Source organism: Diceros bicornis, chromosome 8, assembly GCF_020826845.1.
Source record: "Diceros bicornis minor isolate mBicDic1 chromosome 8, mDicBic1.mat.cur, whole genome shotgun sequence".
Taxonomy (NCBI): Eukaryota; Metazoa; Chordata; class Mammalia; order Perissodactyla; family Rhinocerotidae; genus Diceros; species Diceros bicornis.
The window spans coordinates 39,936,856-39,958,403 of record NC_080747.1 but is presented as its reverse complement, the minus strand read 5'-3'; the positions used below and the strand labels follow the sequence as shown (position 1 = coordinate 39,958,403).

Genomic DNA, 21,548 nt, shown 5'->3' with positions numbered 1-21,548 from the left:
AGAGGATTTACAACTAGATCCATGTAGTTCCATAATTTTTGCTCTTTCTGGTCCACCATGTTACCTTTTAATGTACTGTCAGAAATGTTGTACTGAATATTTTAAGAAAATATTTTGGCTATAATTCTGGGATATTAAAAAGGCCTCATTCTCTAGAGTCATAAGAATAAATATGATACATCTTCAAGGCCTTTGAAGATAGTGCACAATTTTTTAAAGATTACTGTACCAGTTTTTGAAGTTGGTGACCATGAAAAATGGGCTTTAGTCCTATAGGCCCATAAATAGCATGAGAGAGCATCAGTTTATTTTCACAGAAAATGCGAAATCTATTATTTTTGTCCCAAACAGAATTTGGTAGTTTCGCATTCCCCTATCTTTATATCAATTGAGGTCATTATGTAAAAAATGATTTTAAAGTTACTAAAGAATAATTAGAGAGAGAGAGGAATAATGAGTAGATATCACATAAAAATAATTTAAAGATTTTTTTCTACAGTGTATGCTTATTTTCTTTTAAAAACTTACACTTGTTTGAACTCAAATGCAGTACTTTGAGAGGAAAAATTAAGTAAAAACTTTAAGTGTTTTCTCTTAATTTGAGTATTAGAGATGTATCCCATGATGCCCAAATTACAAGATTTTTTTTCTTAGTGTTTCTGGCCACCGTCTTGGAAATTTCAAATTTCTTCTAAATAGAGACCTTGGTGAAGAGCTGTCTTGTTTTGTGCTTATTTTCATCTAACATGCATGTGCTGCATCTCATGTTTATGTTTGCTGTCTCACATTGCTTTATTTAGATGCCATCTAACAACAGTATCAGAAAACAAATAGAAACACTCCAGGTGAGTTGTGTTGATGTTACAAAGTAAAATATTGCTTTATCTCCTTTAAGTGTGGCTTTTTTTTTCTTTACCCATTGTTACATTGCATGTCTAATGTATTTATCCAAACCTGCTTCTCGTAGTGTAAAAGAAGAGTAGCACACAGCAGAAACATTCTACAGGTTTAATATTAATGTGGCCCCAAAAAGATGAATTTAGGAGACAGAACTGATAATGAATGTTGATTCTTAACCAGAATCTTTAATTTTAAAATATTTTCTTTAATTTACATTAGCTGTTATAAATGAAACTTGTGTGTGTGTGTGTGTGAGGAGATCAGCCCTGTGCTAACATCTGCCAGTCCTCCTCTTTTTTTGCTGAGGAAGACTGGCCCTGGGCTAACATCCGTGCCCATATTCCTCCACTTTATATGGGATGCCACCACAGCATGGCTTGCCAAGCAGTGCATCGGTGCGCACCTGGGATCCGAACCAGCGAACCCCGGGCCGCCGCAGCGGAGCGCACGCAGTTAACCGCTTGCGCCACCGGCTGGCACCATAAATGAAACTTTTAAAAACATTTTCCAATGAAATTAAGGAGACAGTGGCTTAGATTTTTAATATGATTTTGATGTTTGACTTTTTAAAAATTCTATCCTATTGGTTTGGGTTTTAAACAAATTACTTTGTTTTTGGTTCACAGTAGAAAAAAGAGGAAGAAACATTAAAATGATTGCTGCCAAAGAGCATATTTGACATATCAAAACTATATTGTATATTAATATTATTTGATTTTAATTTATGTAACAGTCTGATTATTCAAATTAGACCAAAATTATAACTAGGGAATTATATATCTTTGTTTAAGGCTCAGATCAATTTAGGATGTTGTTATTATTCAGACATATATAACAGCATTACAGTGACCGAATAAACAATTAATACTTGATTTTTATCACTTTGCATCTTGTTTTGGCATTGTTCAGTATAAAGAATTAAGTCTGCTTTGTAAACATAGTAGTCCATCTTGGAAAGTTTGAAAATCAAGTTTTTTGTTTTTTTGTGTGTGTGTGAGGAAGATCAGCCCTGAGCTAACATCCGTGCTAATCCTCCTCTTTTTGCTGAGGAAGACCAGCCCTGAGCTAACATCTATTGCCAATCCTCCTCCTTTTTTTCCCCCAAAGCCCCAGTAGATAGTTGTATGTCATAGTTGCACATCCTTCTAGTTGCTGTATGTGGGACATGGCCTCAGCATGGCTGGAGAAGCGGTGCGTCGGTGCGCGCCCGGGATCTGAACCCGGGCCACCAGTAGCGGAGCGCGTGCACTTAACCGCTAAGCCGCGGGACCAGCCAGAAAATCAAGCTTTTCTAATGCCAAATACCTTAGCACTTAAAATGGGACAATCCAAATACTTGATTAACCATTTATGTGAAAATAATTTTTATGTGGAATTGGACTTAAATATTTTTAATATACAACTTATTTGTATTAATCATACCTTGAATATATAATTTAATAATGTGAAAGTATTATTTGGAGTGTACGTAATACTAATTGAACTCATAGTTTGATATCTGATATCTTAGATTTAAATGATAGAAAAGAAAGTACTACAAAAAAGCTTGGTTGTTATTAATAGCATACATACATTATATGATACTTTGTATGTTACTTAGTTACATTAGTAACAAATTAATAGAAAACTACTTGGGGAGCCTTTTGGAAATTTGGAATCATTATGCATCTGGAGGGAGGGATTGTGGTTCAGACTCTGATCAGCAGAGTAACTGACATTCCATTCTTAATTTTATCAAATCTTCATGTAGTTAGATGTGCAAAATTATATTTTCTAGTTTTTGTTTCCTTTGAAAACATCCTTAGTTGTTATCTTTTTGCAATGCTTTTAATCTTATGGAGTAGATGTCCATTATTCTATATCTTAAGAACACATAAAATAGAATAACTAAATTACTTAGTATTTTAAAACTACCTTTTGTCAGTTACTATATAATATAATAATTGTTTAACAATTATGTTATTTAACAATATAAAATAATTGTTTAACAATAAGAAATCCCCTAAACCAAATTAAATAAATGCTAATTTATAGCAGTCAATGCATCCTAAAGCCAATTAACAGATGCATAAAGAGTTTTTCCTAATAAAAGGTAATTATTAGCTACATTTTCAAAATTCACAATTAAATCTCATTACATGATTCTGGTCCTTTGAGAATTTTACTTTTTGTAATAACTAGTATGAAGAAAAAGTTTGCTGATCAAATTGTGATTGAAATGGAATACTTTTCTGATTCTAAATAATAATAATATAAATAATAATGTTCTCATTCTAAATAAAAATTAAAGGTCTAATACTTAACATTTATTGAGCATTTAACATGTGCCAGGCAGTGTTCCAAGTGCTTTTCACATAATAACTTCTATAATCTGTGAGGTAGGTACCATTTTATCTCCATTTTAGAGATGAGGAAATTGTGGCACCAGTGATATAACAGTGCCCAAGGGTAGGGTTTAACCAGTCATTCCTAATTTCAGAGTCCGTGCTCTTAGACCACTATCCCAGATTCCCTCTTGTAAGGATAATCACATATATTTTGCATTATATCGTAAATGCAAATATCTAGAGTAACATTTGGTGTTCTAAATTTTACTGTATATGGGCTGCAGTGAATTCCAAAGAAGAGTAATCCTTCCATCATTATGTCAATATTGCGTGAACCATTTACCGTCAAGTAAGTTGATGTGTCTATAATTTATGAGTTCTTAGAAATGGTAATATAATTCTGATATTTTACTGTTTCATTTTGAGAGTGTAAAGAATGGCTCAGAATTTCCTTATTTATGGTTACTTTTGAGCTATCTGTACTTAGCATATAGCAAATATATATATATTTGGTGTATGCTATATATATGTATATATATATATTTGGTATATGCTATATATATATTTGGTATATGCTATATATGTATATCTTGAAACCTGTTTTAGATTGAATATAAAGGGGGACGGTGAGGGCTTTTAGTTTTTGACAGAGAAGGCATGTTATCTTAAATGATTGCAAGTTCTTTAAGAAATAAGTTTATTTTCATTCTCTTTTGTTTTTAAACAGAATAAAGATCCTAAAATGTCTCGAGTTGCACTGGAATCTTTGTATAGATTGTTGTGGGTTTATGTAATTAGAATAAAATGTGAAAGCAACACTGTAACTCAAAGGTGAGTGCCTTTGTATTAAAGTGTATTTAAAATAAAATCTTGGTAAAAAAAATATCACACTAATGGAATTTTAGTTAACATTAAGTACCTTGAGGGAGAAATATGAATTCTCTTGACATATTCTGAAGAAGAGGAAGAATGTTTTGCTGTTAATTTCATCATCTTATTATGACTAAATCTTTTTTTCTTATAGTCGTCTTATGAGCATAGTGTCAGCACTTTTTCCAAAAGGTTCACGTAGTGTGGTTCCTCGTGACACACCTCTCAATATATTTGTGAAGATTATTCAGTTCATTGCTCAGGTGAGTGCTTTACCTCGTAATACATATATACATGAAGTTATAAGGGTAATCTGTTGTAGTAACTTGGAGTTTTAAAATTTGTTACACATCTAAAAGCATGATAACAAAATATTTATTAGCATTGAATAGTGAAAAATAAAAATATGCCTAAAAAAAGTTAAAAATAAAAGATGCTAATAATTTTTTGTGACAGCATAAATTTAAATCATTAATCTACTCACTAGGAAAAGGAAAGGAGACCCACAGATGGAAGCACTTAATTTAGGAAGGGTCAAGAAAGTATCTCTCGATCCTGCTATTAGTCCATTTACTAATTACCTCCTGAGTATCTCGAAGATTTTTGGCAAATTGTTTTCATAGTCTGCATTAATCTAGTTTCTTAGGTATAGATGCTAGAATCCACTGTAGCTAGTTGAACCGAAAGGGATCTTTTAAGGAATATAATTCACAAAAGCACTAGTAGAACTAGCTTGAAGGACTAAGAGAAAATTGAAGAACTGGGCTATCAAGGAAGCTTCTGCCTCTGCCACAATCAGAAAGCTGCCAAATTAGGAAGTCATCACAGGTGCTTCAGAATCATTCTGCTGCTGTGATCCCCACCAGTAAAAGATTCCTTCCCCCCCGTCCTCCTCCTCCTCATGTACCCCAGTTCCCAAAGACTTGCATGAGTATACCATTTGGCAGTGTCTAAATCACATCCTGAAGGCTGCTGTTATAAGAAATCCTGGGAAATATTTTAGCTTCCTAGCCTCTGCAGTAAAGGAAGGTTTGTTACAAGGGGATTAAATGGGTGCTGAGTGAGCAAATCCATGGTTTTGGTCATATTCCCTTTTGGGACATGAGCCCTGGAGAAGCATAGGTAAGGTTACCTTCTCAATTTAGGAAGATATTTTGATTCCAGAATATTCATTGTGTTCTCTTTGAACTAAAACTGTAACAATTTAGATGATCCATAATGTAATTATTTTTGACAGTGAAGAAATAAGGAATATTTAAATAAAATTAATGTTTCTATTTACTGGAGCACAGAACTAATGATAATTAGATAAGTATAAATATGTCAATAAGATGAATGAAAGCAAATTGTGCTTTAGATCTAGCATTCAGAAAACTTTTGCCATTAGGTTGCATCTCTTCCCCATTTTTCCCCCTCGGATCTTACCCACTCTCTTGGGTTAGTCACGTCACACCAACACTCCACCAGAACTATAAAATTCCTCTCAAACATCAGTTAATCTTATTAGTTAATTTTTTTTGTCTTAGAGGTTTCCTTCCTGGAGCCCTATTCTTTCTGTCCCAGGGTGAACTCACTGCTCTCTAGGCCTGCTGCAGAGCTATTGTCTTGGGACTTCCTGTCATCATCATTCTGGGAATTCCTTCACTTAGATTTTGAATATGATTTTGGTAAATGAGTGTTTAAAACTTTTATCCTATTGGGGGTATTCAACAAATCATTTGATAATTAATATATTTATAATAATTTTGTGTGTGTGTGTGTGAGAAAGTTCAGCCCTGAGCTAACATCTGATGCCAATCTTCCTCTTTTTTTTGCTGAGGAAGATTGGCCCTCAGTTAACATCTGTGCCCATCTTCCTCCACTTTACATGGGACACCACCACAGCATGGCTTGACAAGTGGTGCGTTGGCGTGCGCCTGGGATCTGGGCCTGTAAACCCCGGGCCGCCGAAGCGGAAAGTGTGCACTTAACCACTTGCGCCACTGGGCCGGCCCCTATAATCATATTTTTTAACCTTAATTCCTATGTATGTATTTTTCTTCTGTCCAGCTAGATTTATGAACTTCTTATGGGCACAGATCTGTGTTGTTGTCATTATAAGTATAATTTTTAGCATGATACCTAACATATAAGAGTAGCAAGTTATAAGGATTTATGTTTTGTTTTCTTTTTCTAGGAACGTTTGGATTTTGCAATGAAAGAAATAATATTTGATCTTCTCAGTGTTGGAAAATCTACTAAAACTTTCACCATTAATCCAGAGGTAAAAAAAAATTTATAATGTAGTAATATACTATTCTATATAATTTTATTTTAGAGCACAGTTTCTGGAATCAGAACTCTTAGGCTCAAAACCCTAGTTAGAAGCTTTACTTCTAACTACAAGTGTGATCTAGGACAAGTTATGTAACCTTTCTGGTGGCTGGCTGAATGGTTTATTGTAGTTTTAAGCATGGTAGAAAATAATCAAGACAGGAAGTTTTCAAGGTTGTGGAAGTTGTGACATGAGCTCAGGTGTCTTTTACTTCAAATGACTTATATTTAAGATATTCTTTAATAAATATCATTCATTCAGCACTTATTGAGCACCTAAAGTGTGTCAGGCACTGTTTTAGGTGTTAGAGACAAAACAGACAAAAATCCTTCTCCCTAGATAGAGCTTACAGTTAAAAAAATAGACAAAAAAAAGTGTTATTTCCTACTTTTATGGCCTTGTTATTCACTATAAACTCTAATTCACTCTGTAGACATTAAATTCAGATTGTTTAAAAATATTTTACAAGCTAATTTTTTATCAGAATCTGATGACATTTGAGAATATAAAAAGGCAAAATAAGGTTATCATTTTTCTTATTTCTTTTAAATTACTCTGCTGGTCCTTCTCATAATCAAATCCTAAGATATATATTTATGTAGTTAACAGATGGATTGGAAAGCTATTGAAGCTTTTCATTTGTATGATTTTAAGATCGGTCAATAATTATCTCCAGATTTTTAAAGTGAGCACACATGAGTGTTTTTAAAGATGACATACTTAACATGCTTTTCAGCAACAAAAATTGCATAATGAAAGACATTTTCTTGAACATCCATTTTCAAAAATATTCTCTCCATTGAACCAGTTTATTTCTGAAAATTTTTTTCCTCGCTGAAGCTACCATACTAGGAATAGAAAAAGGGTCACTTATGCTCTTTTGTTGTTGTTACTCATTTAGGCGTCGTTTATTAGGATTATCTTCATTCTGTATTTTCTTTTCAGGAATCTTTTTAAGATATGCGAGTTAGTTTAGTTAAAGCCAGATAAAATTATCTATTAATCCATTTAATCAAATACATGCAAATTCATGAAAAAATGAATAAGTGAGGGCACCTCTGTGAACCCCGTACGTTGTGGAGCTTTCTCACTTCCTTCAGGGTGTCTTCTTTGACTATGCGATGTGATCATCTGATATTTAGACCAAGAGAGGCTACCACTACCGTGTCATTTATAAAGATGAGTAAAACTTAAAACTTTAATCTTATTTAGATAACAAAAAATGCATAAATAAAAGTTTTATGTTGTCTCTGTATTCCACTGAACTATCTTGCACACCCACTGGGATGCACATACCCATTTTAGAGACCACTGGTGTAGGTCAGTGATAATGGCAGCTTGGGCTGAAATAGTCCGGTGCAGATGGAGAGAAGATCATTTGCAGAGAAAAGAAACATTGAGAAGGGATTATCTTTGGGGCGAAAGTGCATTTTGTTTGAACATATCTAATGTGAGGTATCTTCTTGATATCCAAATAGAGATGTCAAATCAGTCTGAGGGTCCGAGTTTAGAGGAGAAGTGAGGCTTAAAGTTAGTGGTTGATCTGGTACGGGTGGCAATTGAAGCCGTGTAAATACATGAATACATTCTCCTATATATAATGATAGGAGAAGGCAGCCTAGGACCTCGTCTTGAAGCAGTCTAACATTTAACATCCAGATAAAGGAGGCTAAACCTGACATGTGGGCAGAGATGACACAGCCAGCCATGGCACAGACGTATTGAAGGAAGAGAGTGTTTCAGGAAAGAAGGAATACTTGACAGTGCCCTGTGCTGCTGAAAAGTCAAAGAAGATGCAGGAAAAGTGCCCACTGTTTGAGCAGAGTGGTCACCGATGAGTGAGAGTTGCTTCAGGGAAGTATTATGGGGAGGGCTTCTTCCATTAAGATAGTTGAGTACAGTTAACAGAAATGGAATATATTCAGTTGAAAGGGAAATGTTGAAGATGCAAGAAAGAGAAGGGATAATTGATAGTGCGATGTTTCCGAAAAAGCAAGAGCAGGTGGGATTCTACCAGCTAGGAAGACCAGCACCCCCTTGTCTGTAACAAGAGCAAAGGAGAGGAGGAAGAGGTGTGGATATAAGTAGCCTGGTGTGTACTGTAGTGAGAGATTGAGGAAAGATGATGATTTTTTCTTTCTGTGAAATAGGACACAAATCATCTGACTAGAGAGAGGAGGGGATGGTAGGAGTGTAGGAAAGTTGAGCAAGGATGGAAGAGGTTTGAAATAAGCTTTATGGAGAATAAGAGAGCCAGTTGACCTCAGAAGTGCGTGGGTGGCATTTGGGAATTTGATATTAAAGCAAACTCTAATGCCTGGACTAGTTAAAAAATATTGGACAGAAAGGTTAGTTTTCCCTCTGTCCTCCTTCCTCCCATTCCCCAGTGTTATTTGATGAGATGTTTTTAACATGAAAAAAAAGATGTTTTCTCACACTCTGACTTGTTTATTTTGAACCTTTTTTTTCTCTGAAGAGAATGAACATAGGCCTCAGAGTCTTCCTTGTAATAGCGGACAGTTTGCAGCAGAAGGATGGTGAGCCACCCATGCCAACAACAGGAGTTATTCTCCCCTCAGGAAACACTCTTCGTGTAAAGAAAATTTTTCTCAATAAAACTTTGACAGATGAAGAAGCAAAAGTCATAGGTTAGTGTTAACTGGAATAAATAAATTGCTTTGTGATACAGTTTAATATTCTTTTGTAAAAGTTTAGATCGAATCTAAAATGTGTTTATTTTCTTAATAATGATTACTCGTATACAGAGTGATACAAAAATGAATACATTTTTGATAATATCTGCAAGTCTTCATGTTAGGAGTCTTCTGGTTAAATCTTTATTTTTTTTTTACATGACACTATTCATTGCATTTTGTCCTTCCTTCAAATTAATTTTAGTTCTGTGCTTAATTTTTACACATTTTCTCCAAAATGCTGAAGCTGATCATCAGGGAGAAAACTATATCACAGTTGAAACTCCTTCTTTTGTAACAATAATAAGCTAGTATCATTTAGGTTTTATTTTTTACAGAAAGTAACTGTAACTATTCTTTATGTAATTCCTGACCTTTTGTAACTGTGAGGTTTTTTCCCCTAGGAATGTCAGTTTACTATCCTCAAGTGAGAAAAGCATTAGATAGCATTCTCAGACATTTGGACAAAGAAGTTGGGAGACCAATGTGTATGACTAGCGTGCAGATGTCTAATAAGGAGCCTGAAGACATGATTACGTATGTAGTAAATTATTTCTCTTCATTGCTATTTCAGTTTTCATAAAAGTATAGATGGTTGATTCTTGCTTATTTCCTTACTTTCTCATCTGGAGTTCTCCTATATTTCCATCTGCTGCAGTGATTAATATAATGATTCCTTCCACAAGCTTAGTTTTGTTCTTTAAAGTGCTCTCAAACTAGTAGAGATATGACACGTCATCTTGGATCTCGGTCTGGTTTGTTGTCAATGACAAAGCCCTATACTTATTCCGTGAGCAATAGATAAATCCTGGTTAACCCAGGTATGTGTGGACATAATTGGTTTATTAAATCAAGCAAATGCTCTTATTTTTAGAGCCCTGATAAACAAAAAAAGGAAACCTGAAAATCTACTGGGAACCAGGGGTATAGAGGGGAATAATGTAGGAGTAGTTTTTTGAAACAGTACCTCATCTCACCCCCAGCCTTGTCACTGCTTGTCATCCCAGCATCTTTTTTCCTTATTTTTAGGGACTTCCTCCTTAGAAGGATGTATTTTATGGCAATAACCTCTTTTAATTGCTAGGAAGTATCTAATTATTCTGTATAAGGAGGACATTTTTTTTAGCTGTTAATATCTGCATTATAGGTCTTAGATTGCCAGATTTAATGTTGGATCTATCAATTTAATTAATATACAGTAATTGTATACTAATATATATTAAGATCTGAGCGTTTCTTTGATGTGAAGTTTTCTCCCTGTGTTACTTCATCCACAACCACTTTCCTTGTGTATGTCAGTCAGTTTGCCCTCGCTAAGGTCCTCTGACTGTATATGTACAGCCTCCAGCGATAGCAGTGTCAGCGTTCCCTGGTCAGCTATTTCTTCTGCAACTCCATTAATATTTGACTCGAATTTCACATCCAGTGATATCACTTTTCCTTTCTTTGAAGCTGCACTTTAAACTTTGTTGGCCAGTTTCCTCTTCTGATTATCCATTTTTATAAAATGTCACCTGAGTTTATTACTGGAGTTGAGGAAGCAACACGACTACACACTTTGCTGTGTGTGAACTGAGTAACCAATGTGCAGTGACCAGTCACGTCGAACTTTGAAAAAAGTGATGTGATTAGTCACTGATTACGATGTTATTTATATCTGTTATTTACATCATGATTTGTGGACTGAAGAGCTAACAGGAAAGCTTGCTTATGCAATGACTTATAGTTAATATGCGGTAACTGAAAACTGAACCATGCTCTTGGAGACTGGTATTATTCAACTAAATTGTGGTAACTGAAATTCATGCATATTGGAACCATGCAAAGAGAAGACTGACTATATAAAAATCTCTAAAAGTAGGTAGCAAGTTCATTGCTGCTATAATGAATACTGACCCAAAATGCTTAAAAGATTCAAATACTTTTCTACATGAGAATTATTTTATTAGGCCAACTAAAGAACAATTTAGATAAAATAAATTAACTTAAAACCTCACCTTGAAATATAGAGCAAAATAAAAACCAGTCTATTAAGAGGTTAGATAAGTCATTGGATAACTCTAAGAAAATAGAGAAGAATAAAATTGTATTAAGCCTCTGAAGGAACCAGAAAATTTTCAAAAATTGGCACATTTTATTACATAAAAATTTTATGTATATGTGTTTGTGTATCCTGAAGTAAAATAAAAAGACAAGAACAGACAATGCCAACAGTGGTTTATGAGAATGTCTATTTTTCAAGACCCTTGTTAGTAAATGATATTAAATGAAAAAACCTTTTTGTTAATTTTCTAGGCCCCCCCCAAATGACCAATATTTGGTTATTTAATAATATCAATATTACTTATTATTCAATAATTAAGTATTATTTATTAAAAGTTAAATATTAAATTATAGCTAATTAAATTTTATTAATTTGAAATAACTGTATTATAATTTACCTAAATAATATTTATTATTTAAACATAATAGTTCCTATGCTTATTTTCTAAATACTAAAAACCTTTTTTGCCTGCTAACTCTTGGTTTTTCCCCCTGAATTATCTCTGTATTCTTTTGTCCATTTATAAACTGTTAATTATTTGCTGGATTTGTATGCACTCTTTTTGTATTAAATACATTAAACTTTTGGGGATGGGCTCTTATTTTCTGTAATTATTTTTCCAAGTTTGCTTTCATTGTCTAACATATGTAATATACTTCTTATTAAGTCCTGTTGTGATTTATTTTTCAGGGGGGAAAGAAAACCCAAAATTGATTTGTTTAGAACTTGTATTGCTGCTATTCCAAGGTTGATTCCTGATGGTATGAGCAGAACTGACCTCATTGAATTATTAGCAAGGTAAGTGAGAATTACTGTTTGCTATGTTAATTGTTCTCTTTTGATCCCTTTAAATTTCTAAGTGATCCCTTTAAATTTCTAATGTAGCCCTGTTACAATTACCATGAAAAGAGTAAAAGAGAAATAATAAAGATATTTTTAATCCTTTATTTGATTTTCTTTCGAAACTCTCATTTTGTCTTTTATGTTTTGTTAAGCATGTTCTCCCCACTCATTTTTAACTTTTAAACTTTTGGATTCCCCTACAAACTTATTTTTCAATTCCCTAGCTTTCCATCTCGTAATATTTCTTGGGATTTATGAAACACATTATCCCCCAACATATGGGCATTATCAGGTATAATGACACCCGTTAGGCAATTAATTATTGTGTTAACTCCTTCAATCATTTCCTTTGCACCTAGGGTGATGACTGGGTCTCCTTTTCACTTTTTTGGTACTGCAGCGCCCACAGGGTTCAAGTTTTTGTCTCTCTTTCCTCTATTAGCCATGTCATATCTCTATAAAATGAGTAAATAGTGTGACAACCAAACTTAAATACTAGCTCCTAAAACTAATTCTAAGTTGAGCTGATAGCCTGTTGAAAAACTGTTCTGTTGATGTATTTAGGGATTCCCTAGATAAGGAGTCAGCAAACTTTTTTCTGTCAAGGACCAGATAGTAAATATTTTAGGATTTGCAGATCATATGGTCTCAGTCACAGCTACTCAACTCTGCCTTTGTAGTGCAAAAGCAGCTGGAGACACCATGTAAAGGAGCGGGCATGACTGTTCCAGCAGGCGCCTGGCTGGATTTGGCTCTTAGCCAGAGTTTGCCAGCCCTGCCCTAAATGAAAAACCAAGTACAATGACTATCATAGAGCAGTGATACTTGACTCTATTGAAAGATGTTTCTTGGCTGCTGGGCACTTATCACTAACCCTTAAGTTAAATTCACAATGAATAAACAGTTAATAGACCATTCCAGCAACCGTTTCCACGTCTTTGAAAACACCTGGCATTTCATACACTCATGCACCACCCTACCCTCAACTGTTGCAGGCTGCCATCAGAGGTAGAATGATATTTGTCTCTTTTTAGGAGTATGAGGAGAGGGAGGAGTTACTCTGAAACTTTTTACCATGAGATAAATTCATCCTTTCCCACTCTGTCTCCTAATTTTTGCTGTGAATTAGATTGCAGAGTTACAAAGTTGATATCAGCATTAGGGAGGGAAAAGAAGTTTAATTGTTTATGATGTTATTCCTTGGGAAAGCTTTGCTTTTATCCCCTGTGATATTTGTTTACTGGTTAATTTACTTCAGCAGAACAGAAAGATTCTGTTCTATTTTGTCCTCTATTCCTATCATTTAGAATTGTGATGACTAAAACTTATTTACTTAAAAATAAAGTGAACAAACAAACAAATCAAAGATAGACTGTAAATTTGTAGACCTGTGTGCTGTGTCTTAGGAAAGTTAATTAGTTCCCCTGCCTTAAATTAGCCAGGCTACACTGTTGTTCTCCTCATGCATATATACCCTGAGTCACACAAATAGGTGTACACATTCGTGTGTTTAAGGGAAGTTGAAATAACCTTTCAAGTCAGCATCATAGAGACAGCCACTCTCCTTTCCCTCAGTATCTCCCTTGGCGCCACTATCGGAGACAGATCCTGGGCTAGAGATCTTTAATTTGACCCTGTATAGTATTTCTGATGTGCTTCTATAACTGCTGCTGGCTCGTGGCTTACTCCCAAGTCTATCTAGCTGTAATAAATTTTCTCTTCAGTCTCATTGTCAGTTGAAGGTTGGCTTAGTGAAGACCAGAACTGAGTTCAGCAGGGTGAAGACTGTGATATCTCCTTTCACCTAAACCACACAGCTTTCCTCCTCTGTCATTGTGGATAACTCCATCCTCCCAGCTTCCCAAGCATGTAGTTGTGGCATATTTTTAATATTACGTACTTATCTTATTCATTCAGGCTGTTTCCAACTCTAATGCGTTTGTTTTGATGGTTAATCACAAAAATAATCCTCTACAGCCCCATCAGAAACTCTTCTTCGTATAGCATTATATATTGGTAGCCTCACCACTGCAGCCATCATAAAAGTTTTCTTGTTCATCATTCTCTTCTTTATGTTCTGTTAAAATCCTTTAATATTTTGTTCATGTCCTTATATTGTTTTTATATCTTTAAAAAGTAATTTTATGTAGCCTCTCCTCTAATTTATTTAGACTTGAATTCTCTTTAGGGCCTTATGTGTTAGTTTGACACATTTTTTTTTTTTTCATTTTTTTCTAGGCACACCCCATTTATGATGTTAGTCCTAAATTTACTCTCATTCTCACCTTTAAGAATTATTTCTGTTAAATTGATTCCATCTTGATTTGTTGTATTTCCTTCTTCACAATCAGCCGTCTTATATTTAACTGTAACCTCAGCAGCATGAAAGAAATGAGAGAGATAAATCATGTCCTTTCTAGTGATATAAAGGACTAAATAAATGTGAGATAGTCCTGATATATTATATGATTGGGCATAATTTTTGATGGATTATAGCATAACACATTTATTTTAACAATTAAAGAATTTTTGATGTAATTCTGATGTGTCAATCTGTATTTTCTAAAAGATTGCAGTTGAATTATGATCAAACTTAATATTCTGAGTTATAGTAAAAATACAAAATAATATTGATAGATTCATATGTGAATTTAAACAAATGAATAAAGACTAGCATAAGGACGAATATAGCACAAAAAAAGGGAGCATTGGTTCCTGTCTCCATACTTCTTACAAACCAATTGAGAGGATACATTTTTTAAGTTCTTAGTTTTAAGTTTTCGATGATAAAACTGTTTGGAATGCTTTGAGGTTTGCTAATAGAATTTTGTTCTTGGTAGGCTCACAATTCATATGGATGAAGAACTGCGTGCTCTGGCTTTCAATACCCTGCAGGCACTAATGCTTGATTTTCCAGATTGGCGGGAGGATGTTCTTTCAGGATTTGTTTATTTTATTGTTCGTGAAGTGACTGATGTCCATCCCACGCTTCTTGATAATGCTGTAAAAATGCTGGTACAATTAATAAATCAGTGGAAACAGGCAACCCAAATGCACAACAAAAACCAGGACTCACAGGTACCAAATTCTTTTTTATTGTCCATTTGTATGTGGTCAGTGGTAAATGACCAATAATGATGTAATATATATTGACTTTCTCAAAAACTAAAAATTTTATTAGTTTTATTTACTTTCAAAGTGGTCATAATCCCTTAAACTGAGCTTTCCTCTAGTTCATGTATTAAATGTGTAGCATTTGTGTGTCTAACCTTTCCAGCCGTCTTCCTTTGGTAACAATTGGTTTTGAATGAACATAAAAAGTAGAGGCAATTCTAGCTCACATTTAGGTTGTTTCCAATATATGTAAAGCTGACACAATGAAAATTTTTGGTAGTCTTCCATTTGAGTTATTTGATTGTGTTATCTGTGGCATCAGCCCTTGCTTCACATATGTGGTATGTGTATTCTTAACCATAAAAGGTGCTCAAATTGTTGATTTTTGATAATGTATAAGTCATAGAACCTTGGAATTTTAGAGCTAGATCATCTAAGCCAACCCAGCTTCTCAACCTTTAATGAGCATACAGATCACCAGGGTCGTGAGAATCTCTATTTCCAACAAGCTCCTAGGTGCTGCCAGGCCACTAGTCCACACTTGGAGTACAAAGGCTACAAACCTGTCCCTGCATTTTCCACACAGAAGTGTTAGACCAAGAGTGATTAATAGTGTCAGCTCCAAGGTTACAAAGTAGCCAGAGAATGGTAGAAGTTAGCTACAGAATTCATAGTCAGACTGCCAATTAAATGCTTTTTTTCATTGTGTATATTATTACATTTTTATAAATTAATATTTAAATTGTTTGAGATGAAGCAGACCTATAGCCATAATTTCTATGATTTGCTTTACTCTTTATTAATTGTTTGATTGGAATGCCACTATATACATATTATTTTATTTTGTTTTTAAATTCTCTTTATTTTTCAAGCATGGTGTAGCTAATGGAGCTTCTCATCCCCCTCCTCTGGAAAGGAGTCCGTTTTCCAATGTATTCCATGTGGTTGAAGGGTTTGCACTCGTCATTCTCTGTAGCAGTCGACCTGCCACTAGGAGATTAGCCGTCAGTGTCCTTAGAGAAATACGGGCTTTATTTGCACTTTTGGAAATACCTAAGGTAAGATTTAAGTATTTCATTTTGTTATCTAATGAAAGTACTTAAAAACTATCCTTTTGTCTATCTTTATTCCATTTCTCTTACTCCCAGGCAGGTACATCTTACTTTATAACAAGGTCTTTTTGACAGAATCTAAACTGACCCACCTGCCCCCAATTGCATTTGTAACAAATAATGCTAAAGTGAATTTTTAATGTTTACTTAGGTTTGGCTACTTTTCTTAAACATTCCTAAATTTTTTTAGACATATGATGTCTTTTTTATAGGGTGATGATGAGTTAGCCATAGATGTGATGGACAGGCTGAGCCCATCCATTCTTGAGAGCTTCATACATCTTACTGGGGCTGATCAGGTAACTATAATGATTTCATGCTATTCAGTCTTGTTTTGGAACTTATGACATACATACATACATACATGAATTTCCTTTACAAATGTAACCCTAGAAAGTATTTTTGAAAACTGTAAAGTGCTTTAAAAATAAAAAATACTTTACAAAAAGTGGCACACACACAGAAAGTGACACTAACTCTTCCCCATAGAAATAAAAATATTTTATCTTTGTAAAATCTCAGTCTTTCCAATCTAAGACGTTTCTCTTAAATCTAATGTTACTGTTGACTACTATTTGCTAGTTTTTATGGCATATAATATTCTTAGCACATATACATATACTGGTTAAAATGCTGTGGAAAAAATATTTGTTGAAATTCAAAGCAAGAAATTACACTCTGTGCCTTCAGTAAGTAATTTGTTTGCTCTGCCACATAAGTTTAAGTGCAGTGGAGTAAATATGTAGTATTTTATGCCAGAGTCTTACGTAGTTTGATTTATTAAAATGAAGAAAAATACTTTGTCAACAAACACATTACTGAGAAAGTGTAAGCAAACTTTCTTAGTTGGAGTTGAAGGGAAAAAAATGGCCTTATATCAAGATTTCAAGACTGATGTAAGAATAACTGTCAAACTTTACTACTTGAAATTCTTTTCTTCCTGTCTTGGAATACATGGACAAAAGGTTTCTGTCCTTTCTTCATAACATTTGGCTCTTAACAATTCATGAGTTATGTATAACCAAAAGAAATAATAATAAAATTTTATAAACCTAAGAGATGATTATAAGTCTGTACATTTAAAGAATTCTGTTTTAGATTATTAACCATGAATTATGCCAAAAAAAGGAGTAATGGATGACTCTCTTCTGGTGCCTAAAGCCATGCCTGGCTCATAGCAGATGCTTTATAAATGTCTGTTGAATGATCGAGTGAATTGAGCCTCTGTTCAGTTTGACTCCATTTTTTGTTGTTGTTTGAATTATATATATTGCTCTGAAGGTAAATCTTGATCTCTTTAGCATAGGAGTTCAGAATATTATTGAGCAAATATTTAAGAATATGTACCTCTAAAGAGGAGCCCATTTTCCAGTCTGTTCCATTTATGCATGTATAGGGCACATTAGCATGAAAGTTAATGGTTCATTTTTGACTTCTCTAGCAGCTTCAATACACCCATGAAAGTTACATATTCGTATATGAATTACGTAGGTAGTGATTCTCAACCTTTTTGGTTTATAGATCTTTTTGAGACTAATGAAAGCTATGGAATTTCTCTCCAGAAAAAGGCATATATGCACATGCACAAAAACCTTACATGCCATCTCAGGAATTCACTACTCCCTTAAACCCAACTCGGACCTCATATCACCCCTGTTTTAGAACCTCTGTTCTAGAAACTACCAATAGGTGACTTATAGTTTAAAGCAATCCATATGGCAAAACTTTGTAAGTTATTGAAATGTGCAGTAATCAATTGTTTTTTTCTCTGCATAGACTACTTTGCTGTATTGCCCAAGCTCGATAGATTTACAAACGTTAGCAGAATGGAACTCTTCTCCTATTAGCCACCAGTTTGATGTGATCAGTCCATCACACATATGGATATTTGCACATGTGACCCAAGGCCAAGACCCATGGATTATAAGTCTCTCCAGTTTTTTAAAGCAAGAAAACCTTCCAAAACACTGCTCTACAGCTGTGAGCTATGCTTGGGTGTTTGCATACACAAGACTCCAGTCGCTCTCCCCACAAGTTGATATCAAGTAAGTTATTTCCTAATGCAAATTTTAAAATGTCTAGACTGTCAGTTTTTATAACGTATGTATTTGAAAAGTTGTACAAATTTGAAACCCATAAATAACATGCCAGAATCTACTGATGTATTAAGGAGGGAGACGAAAGTTGTAAAATATATAGTCTCATAATCCTTTTCATGTAATTTAGTCTCAACAAATTGTCATTGTTAGTTTACTTAATAACACAGTGCTTGGTACATAGCATGTGTCCAGTGGATCTATATTGCATGAAAGAATTAATGAGGAAAGGCTCTGAGATGAGTATGGATGTGGATATAGATAAGTTTGCAGACAAAAGCTGAGAAGTAAAGAGAAACCAAGCTCAGGGACCTTACTTTTCCTGATGACATTATAAAGGAGGCTGTCTGCTGATAGGGATTGGTGATAATGGCACTGGGTTGTGGTTTTGAGGATAATGGTAAAGATTTGCAGTAACTGATGATGTGATGGACAGTTGATCAAGGTCATTATAAACTGGAGTTAATTTCTTCTTGCTCTTAAATATAGAAGAGAATTTTTGAACCTGAGTTTGAGTTCCTAATTTCACCTTATCCAGTAGGCCATTGATCAGATTGCATGGAATGAGTCTTCTCATCATACAACTTGCACGTATAAACCCAACACCTGGATAAACCTAACACCTTAGGCTCACATTAAAAGCTCTCCAAACTTGGCTCAGTCTGTACTTTTTTCCTTACTTTCTGTCACTGCCATCCATGTATTCTTATGTTGGAACCAAAACAAACTGCTCAAAGTTCACTAAATGTGGTCTGTAGTTTCTATTCTGTGAGCCTTTGTTCACGGAACCTAGAATGCCTTTTGTCTTCTCTATCCTCCACATGTCCATATCTGACATATCTCAGATTCCACCTTATTTTTAAAGCCTTCTCTTACATCTCCAACCCAGAGTAATCATTCCTTCTTTTAGATTTTAATATATATATTTTTGGTATTTCTATATGTACATGCTAATTATACATCTATGTGGATTCTCAGGTATTGTGTATATTAGATGTTATTTTTTGAGGAAGATTGACGCTTGCCACCATGCATAACATTCATGACCTTATCTTATTTATAGTCTCCCCTAATTACCATATTTTAAATTATAAGCCCCTCTCCTATGACCACTCCCTGTCTCCCCTTTCTGCTCTGTTCTTCTTCATCAAACTCAGCACCATCTGACGTTATTTTATTGTTTCTTTATTGTATGTCTCCCCCAGCACACACAATGGCAGTGATTTTTTTACAGTTTTTTTTTTTTTGCCACTGCTGCCATCAGTTCTCAGAACATTTTCTAACATGCTAAGACACTGTTGCTGAATTAATGAAGTGGTGTGTATGTATCACTTATCTTAATATATTGTAAATCGACTGAAGGCAAGGAATGTATATCAGTGTTTTTCCTATTTTGTTTTGCTCTCGGTCTTTAATCCCAACAGAATTTTGGTGTTTGGAAAGATTTATGGAATTGTTTCAAAATATTTTATTAGTCTAATCTTTTAAGACAGAAATTTGACAGAAGCTCTAAAAATGTGGATATTCTTTTAACACTGCAATTCTATTTTCAGGAATTTACCCAAGAAAAATAATTCCGCTTTTATTATAATTAAGCATATATTCAAATGTATAATATTGTGTATAATAGGGGAAAATTGTTATTAGCTGAAATGCCTAACAATGAAAATTTGGCTATATAAAACATGATAATCTCTATAATGATATAGCATATGGTCATCAAAAATGTCGTGGAAGTATATTAATTTACATGGAAGATGTTAAAAATATATGTTAAATACAAAAAGCGAGTACAAAAGAAACAATATTATTCAATTCTTATAAGTTAAAAGAGATGTATTCATGCATTTATATGCATGTATATGAATTAAAGATGTACAGAAGAATGCACAGTGCTTATTTTGGTGTGGCAGTAAAGGTAATTTTTATTTTGTTTTCACTTTTTATTCTACCTTGAGCATGTATAATTAGTTATAAAATGTGGCCTGATAAAATATTAACTTTTGTCACAGGAAAAATAGAGCATGTTAAAATGATCCTGTAATATGTTTTACTTTTCAATCTAATATTTTATTTGCTTATATATTATATCATTCCACAGAGATTTAGTACTACGAATAGAAACTTGATGCTAACCATCTCCCCTGAAATGATAGAAACTTAGCATTAGTTAAAAAAATTTTTTAAATATGTTGTATTATTTATATCTACCTGTTTTTCTTCTTTTTTTTTTTTTTTTTCTTAGTAGCCCCATTAATGCTAAGAAGGTAAATACTACCACAAGCAGTGACTCCTACATTGGCCTGTGGAGAAACTATCTGCTTCTTTGCTGCAGTGCAGCAACGTCCACGTCGTCTTCAGCATCGGCAGGTTCTGTGAGGTGTTCTCCCCCTGAGACGCTGGCGTCTACCCCGGACAGTGGCTATAGCATTGATTCTAAAGTAAGTTTGTCAGATCTGTCATTGAATCTGAATGGCACCATAGAAGTAATGTTTTAAAATTTCTTTCCAGGACAATAAAGTAACTTGGTTGAAACGTGTATTGGTTACTTGCACTAATAATGAAAATGGTTCAAGAAATCCCATTACTGCTTTTATGGATTCCTAGTTGGAATCAATAATATATACAGTTTTTCCTTGGGGAGAAAGGGCCATGCTCATTAAATTCATCATAATGAATATTTTTAAAGTAATTTTCATCCTTGTTTTCCCTTATTCTATTTGCTATAATTCTCACACTCAGTATCCAAAGAGAATCATTAAATAATTATCTTCTTAGAATTTGCCTAAGTTATGTAGTGATACAAATGATACTTGATAAGAATAGCTATATAGCCTTTATGATATGATACAAAATATTTTGAGGTGGTTGAAGGAAATTTAGAAAATTTAGGACCTGGGTGTTTAACACTGATGACTTCTTTAGAAGTAATTGTGTTTTACTCATTTTTACGGATCAAAAGACAGTGACTATCTGAGGGAGGGAGTCAGCCTATTATGTGATAGTGAGTATCTATAAGAAATTAAGACTCACAGAGCCCAATTCTGTTAACAAACTTGGAGTGAGTCATTGGACAAATCATTTAACGTTTTTAGGTTATGTACACTACAGGTGAATTTTGAAGCACCATTGATACTCCAATTTCATCTATCCATTGTCCTTGACCAAATATTGTTGAAATGTCACATTATTTAGTTGGATGTACTATTGTTAGTGGCTGCTATAAATATAATAT

The 21,548-nt window shown here is 34.1% G+C and overlaps 1 protein-coding gene across 1 annotated transcript in view; it reads left to right on the top strand.

The window, feature by feature from the left end:
- The window catches only part of FRYL (FRY like transcription coactivator), a 247,891-nt gene that overhangs the window by 150,310 nt on the left and 76,033 nt on the right, over positions 1 to 21,548 (top strand). Inside the window, 11 exon segments of the mRNA XM_058547022.1 lie at positions 3,955 to 4,058; positions 4,252 to 4,360; positions 6,274 to 6,360; positions 8,888 to 9,059; positions 9,509 to 9,641; positions 11,839 to 11,946; positions 14,832 to 15,069; positions 15,978 to 16,163; positions 16,430 to 16,516; positions 17,994 to 18,262; positions 20,559 to 20,754. Of these exon segments, the coding sequence (XP_058403005.1) occupies positions 3,955 to 4,058; positions 4,252 to 4,360; positions 6,274 to 6,360; positions 8,888 to 9,059; positions 9,509 to 9,641; positions 11,839 to 11,946; positions 14,832 to 15,069; positions 15,978 to 16,163; positions 16,430 to 16,516; positions 17,994 to 18,262; positions 20,559 to 20,754 (1,689 nt within the window).